Source organism: Schistocerca serialis, chromosome 4 (assembly GCF_023864345.2).
Source record: "Schistocerca serialis cubense isolate TAMUIC-IGC-003099 chromosome 4, iqSchSeri2.2, whole genome shotgun sequence".
NCBI classification, from domain to species: Eukaryota; Metazoa; Arthropoda; class Insecta; order Orthoptera; family Acrididae; genus Schistocerca; species Schistocerca serialis.
Genome location: NC_064641.1, coordinates 318,138,305 through 318,144,304, shown reverse-complemented (window position 1 = coordinate 318,144,304; position 6,000 = coordinate 318,138,305). Strand labels below are relative to the sequence as shown.

At 41.5% G+C, this 6,000-nt stretch overlaps 1 protein-coding gene across 1 annotated transcript in view; it reads right to left on the bottom strand.

The window, feature by feature from the left end:
• Positions 1–258: 258 nt before the first annotated feature.
• Positions 259–6,000, bottom strand: part of LOC126474420 (vitellin-degrading protease-like) — a 46,225-nt gene continuing 40,483 nt past the window's right edge. The window contains exon 3 of the mRNA XM_050101890.1: positions 259–317. Within this exon, the coding sequence (XP_049957847.1) occupies positions 259–317 (59 nt within the window). The remainder of the gene's footprint in view (positions 318–6,000) is intronic.

The following is a 6,000-nucleotide window of genomic DNA, read 5'->3' as shown; positions in this document are numbered from 1 at the left end:
CCTGATGCGGTGGATGGTGTACTTGAATGAAACACTATTTGCGTATACTGATCCCTATTTGCTTTCTGTTTCGTGTCATTGTCTTGCCCCAATATGGAGAGTAAATATTACGAAATTAAAAAAAAAAAATTTATGAACTATTTAATAAAGCTGTCGAAAGGTAGTTCGAGTAAACTGAATTTTTCTTGATGACACAGCGCAACTGTTACTTATTCTCTACGATGCTGCTTGCAATGCAGCCAAATAATTATATCATTATTAATTCGTGATGTGTTCACCACCACCACTATCATCATCATCATCATCATCATCACCAGCTGTTTAATTGGACAGAAACAATATTTAAGTATTTAGATGTGATTTGATGGTAGGAAGAACGTTCTCTCAAATGGCTAACTTAGAGGCTAGCAGAGAGCCATTTCTTGTGGCAGCTAACAAGTCAGGAGTTAATGTGGTGCTGGCTGGTTCGTCACAAGATCTTTTGAATACTTAGTTACAAGAAACTGATCATATTGCAAATACAGGGTTATTACAAATGACTGAAGCGATTTCACAGCTCTACAATAACTTTATTATTTGAGATATTTTCACAATGCTTTGCACACACACACAAAAACCCAAAAAGTTTTTTAGGCATTCACAAACGTTCGATATGTGCCCCTTTAGTGATTCGGCAGACATCAAGCCGATAATCAAGTTCCTCCCACACTCGGCGCAGCATGTCCCCATCAATGAGTTAGAAAGCATTGTTGATGCGAGCTCGCAGTTCTGGAACGTTTCTTGGTAGAGGAGGTTTAAACACTGAATCTTTCACATAACCCCACAGAAAGAAATCGCATGGGGTTAAGTCGGGAGAGCGTGGAGGCCATGACATGAATTGCTGATCATGATCTCCACCACGACCGATCCATCGGTTTTCCAATCTCCTGTTTAAGAAATGCCGAACATCATGATGGAAGTGCGGTGGAGCACCATCCTGTTGTAAGATGAAGTCGGCGCTGTGGGTCTCCAGTTGTGGCATGAGCCAATTTTCCAGCATGTCCAGATATATGTGTCCTGTAACGTTTTTTTCGCAGAAGAAAAAGGGGCCTTAAACTTTAAACCGTGAGATTGCACAAAACACGTCAACTTTTGGTGAATTGCGAATTTGCTGCACGAATGCGTGAGGATTCTCTACCGCCCAGATTCGCACATTGTGTCTGTTCACTTGACCATTAAGAAAAAATGTTGCTTCATCGCTGAAAACAAGTTTCGCACTGAACGCATCCTCTTTCATGAGCTGTTGCAACCGCGCCGAAAATTCAAAGCGTTTGACTTTGTCATCGGGTGTCAGGGCTTGTAGCAATTGTAAACGGTAAAGCTTCTGCTTTAGCCTTTTCCGTAAGAATTTCCAAACCGTCGGCTGTGGTACGTTTAGCTCCCAGCTTGCTTTGTTCGTCGACTTCCGCGGGCTACGCGTGAACCTTGGCCGCACGCGTTCAACCGTTTCTTAGTGTCGTTGCACTGTTATGACTGATGTGAGTGCATTTCAAGCACGAAATACGCTTTCTCGGCTCCTGTCGCCATTTTGGCTCACTGCGCTCTCGAGCGCTCTGGCAGCAGAAACCTGAAGTGCGGTTTCAGCCGAACAAAACTTTATGAGTTTTTCGACGTATCTGTAGTGTGTCGTGACCATATGTCAATGAATGGAGCTACAGTGAATTTATGAAATCGCTTCAATCATTTGTAATAGCTCTATAAAGGGTATGTTGATTTAGAAGCAAGATCCCATTGCGAATAAACAGAATATGATGGCTACTGAGGTAACTCAATTTTCGGAAATAACTATAAAACAAAATGCTATTGCATCTGAAATTAATGAGCTTGCAAACAGGCTGTATGCGATTGTGAAGTAATTATTAGACAATATCAATGCATTGAAGCAGGCGTATAATGGTGTACTAGAATCCATGCAGAAACTTTCCATGGAAGTGAGTGAGCCGGCCGAGGTGGCCGAGCGGTTCTAAGCGCTACATTCTGGAACCGCACGACGGCTACGGTCGCAGGTTCGAATCCTGACTCGGGCATGGATGTGTGTGATGTCCTTAGGCTAGTTAGGTTCAACTAGTTCCAAGTTCTAGGGGACTGACGACCTTATAAGTTAAGTCCCATAGTGCTTAGAGCCATTTGAAGTATTTTTGAAGTGAGTGATGCCTTCCAAAATCGAAACAAATTCTTGATCAGAGTCAACTGCTGCAATTGTAATTTGAAAAACTCACTGCTGACAGGACAAGAATCAATATGCGGTATGTCAGACCACCTCCGCAGCGCAATGAAAACTAGATCAGGCACTCTGGTGGAAAGTGAACTGTTGATAGTTAACCAAAAGTTAAATCAAGATTTTTCACGTTGGAGAAATATTGTAAATGAACAATGAGGTGTAATGAAAAACAAACTGTCTGACGTAAGAGGTAGTGTCTGAGACGACACGTTGGGATCTGGTTTGGATGGGAATTTCGATGAAGACCTAATGAGGCGAATGCAGCTGACTCGTCAGCAACCACGTCACTGAATTTAATGTGTCGCGTGGGAACAGTGTCATATTTCTTGTACACGACGTTGCAAGAAAATTTAACAAGGATAATCAGTTTCTGGTTTTTATCCTGCACAAGAAAAGTGTTTTTATAAAAGCTATAGCGAATCATGCTACGTTTGCGGTCAGATGCTTTTCTGACCAGATTTCTACAAGGTGACAGATGTTGCTCAATAATGCAAAGATTATAATGACTTGGAATAGACTTTTTTAGCCACATAGTGGTCAGCAGATATTCAGGAAACGTTACGTAAGGAGGTCTTTAAGCCTGAACCTTTTCAAATACACCAGGGAAATTTGCGAAAATATTTTGAAAAATGCTTAGATAAAACTCGATACTGGCACACACTGATTCTGCAGCATGGTGTGATCAAAAACTGAAGATGAAACCTCCCTTCATACTGGGGAAACTGGTTAATGTATCTCAATATAATATAGAGGAGTTTAAGTAGAGACTGGATTCGATTAATTTTTTCAGTGAGGACACTAAAGATAAAATGATAAACGCAACGGTACTAATCCCAAGGGTAATAACGAAGGTCACCCAAAACCACGTAGAAAATAATATCAGTCAGCTGAATGTTAATGGAGAGAGTAGTAAAAGTAATAATAGCGATGAAAATAACAACACTGATCAACGTCATTTTTGCCACAAAGAATGTCAATGGTGTTCTTGACTAACATGTGACTACTGAGATCGAAAATGAAATCTGTTTTGCCTATAAGGCTCTTGATATGTCGCATAAAATGGCTTGAAAATGCTGCACATCAGCTACTTTGGTGTTGTTTAATTAAATTGGAGATGTAATTTTTGGTAAATAATAGAAATATGTACAGGGGTATCCATACATAACCATCACTTCTGAGATTCATCTTCCGCTTATGAAGGAGGCTTATCAGTCATACTCATGTTTAATGCTATCACATTATGTACGTACTATCAATCTCGGTAGTGAGAGAACTCTGGTCTTGTGAAATAAGTTGCTACAGGTTCGTGAAAGTTTGGGGGGGGGGGGGGGGGGGTTGTTTAGGGGGAAGAGACCAAACAGAGAGGTCATCGGTCTCATTGGATTAGGGAAGGACGGGGAAGGAAGTCGGCCGTGCCCTTTGAAAGGAACCATCCCAGCATTTGCCTGGTGCGATTTAGGGAAATCACGGAAAATCTAAATCAGGATGGCCGGACGCGGGATTGAACCGTCGTCCTTTCGAATGCGAGTCCAGTGTGCTAACCACTGCGCCACCTCGCTCGGTGTGAAAGTTTGTATTTTCTGCGAATCCAAGAGCAGAAATGCCTCTTACCTGTATAAATAACCCAAATTGTTTTTGTACATTTGTCGTGAGTTAACTCCGAAATCGCAAAAACGAAAACTTAATCCCCTTGTAGAAAAAATCTATGAACGTTATTTTGGGTACAAGGTTGGTGACCAAGACTAAAAATGAACCCCCACATTTGCTGTCTGTCATTCGTTGCACATCTGACAGGCTGGGTAAATGGATTACGTTACATGTTGTTTGGTGTCCTCATGATACGGAGAGAAGAAACTGGTCACAAAACAGACTGTTCCTTCTGTGTAACAAAAATATCTGGAATCACTTCCAAACTACGCAGTATCCTAATTTACCATCTCCTCGAAGACTTATATGTCACACTGGAGAGCTGTCTGTACCAGCGCCTCCTGAGAATGTGACAGTGAATAATGGTAAATACAGAGACGAACACATACAAGACGGAGATATGCATGCCGACCCAACCTTTCACCCCACCTTTGAATGAAATGAGCCACATTGTTATCTCAAGAGGATCTGAATATCTTATTTGTGATTTAAAATTGTCGAAGCAAGAGGCAAAGTTTTTAGCTTCACAACTAAAAAAAAATAATAAAAAAAACAAACTCTTGCTCTTCCTGATAGGCAAGTGAGTGTTTATGGTGCCACAATGCTCTTTTTCCTGAATATGTCTCCAAAGAAGGTGGCGTGATTATTTGTAATGGTCTCTAATCTGCTATTGAGAGTCTTGGCCATGATATCAGTGTCAGTGACTGGTGCTTATTGATACATTCTAACAAATTTTCCCTGAAAGCAGCACCTCCCCATAATGAGAAAAAATTTCCCTCTGTTCTGATTGCTCTTACAGTTAACATGAAGGAAATATACAAGAAATTTAATCTTTTACTCACACATATACCATATGAAGAAAACAAATGGCTCATATGTGGAGACGTCAATGTTATTGCAGTTCCGCTCGTCTTGCAGCTGAGGTACAAATAACTGTTGCTTTACGTGTGAGTGGGACAGCAGAGACATAAAAAGCCTCTACTCTGGAGGAAAATGGCCTGTTCGGAAAGAACTGCTGCCTGATGGGAAGAATTTGGTGACGACTCTTCTTGCTGACCCTGAATATTTGCATTTACCTCCTCTGTGCATTAAACTGTGTCTTTTTAAGAGTTTCAGGAGACCCACAGACAAGACATCACATGGATTCATGTATCTGTGAAATACGTTCCCAAGGATCAGTGAAGCTAAAATCCAGGAGGTAATGTGTGTAGCATCGCAAATAATAGAATTAATGGCTGATGAACATTTCCGTGATCTGTTGAGTGATTTTGGAAAAAACTGCATGGCTGTCCTTTTTAAAGGTTTGTAAAGGCAACCATCAGACAGAAAACTATCACTGTGTTGTGCAAGAACTACTGAGCTCATATCGTTATATGTGATGTAACAAGTCACTTCATATACGTTTCTTGAATACCATTTCTACTTCTTTCCAGATAACCTCCGTGCCTTCAGTGATGAACGTGGAGAATGGTTCCACTGGGATATTTCTAAAATGAATAAGCTCTATCAAGGCAACTGGAGTACTGCAATGATGCCGACTGCTGCTGGACCCTACTAAGAGACGTCCCTGAGGCAAAGTGCCGCAGGAAGGAAATACTATTAGGTATGTTTATTCGCTTTGCTTTACTCCTATGTTGCTAACTTCTTTGATTAATTTGTGTACTGACATAGGTTTCTTTGTTTTCCTTTTGCCAGGCACATACAATGACACACTCCATAAACTAATGTAAGCATTTCAAGATAGCATTATCACAGGGGAACTGAGGTCGATAATGTATGTATGTATTCATAAACACCGTTGCACACCGCCTAAAAGATTATTTCCAGTATTTTGGTAGGCCCCATCAAGAAGAGGCAAACGCTCCTCGTTCCAGAACCGATATCGCAGAGGGGAGATGCAACATACAAACGGCCACCAGCGACTGCAGGGACTTTATAGCGATCGTCGTGGTGTGCAGCATGGAAGTGGCGATCATCTCCATCAGTTTCATCGGATTTTCGGTAAAGTTCAGCTTCCTCCTGCAGGTGATGAATCACATGGGATTTGCCCCCAAACTCATCAATACCCTGGGGCGCCTTCTGGCAGCAGCCAC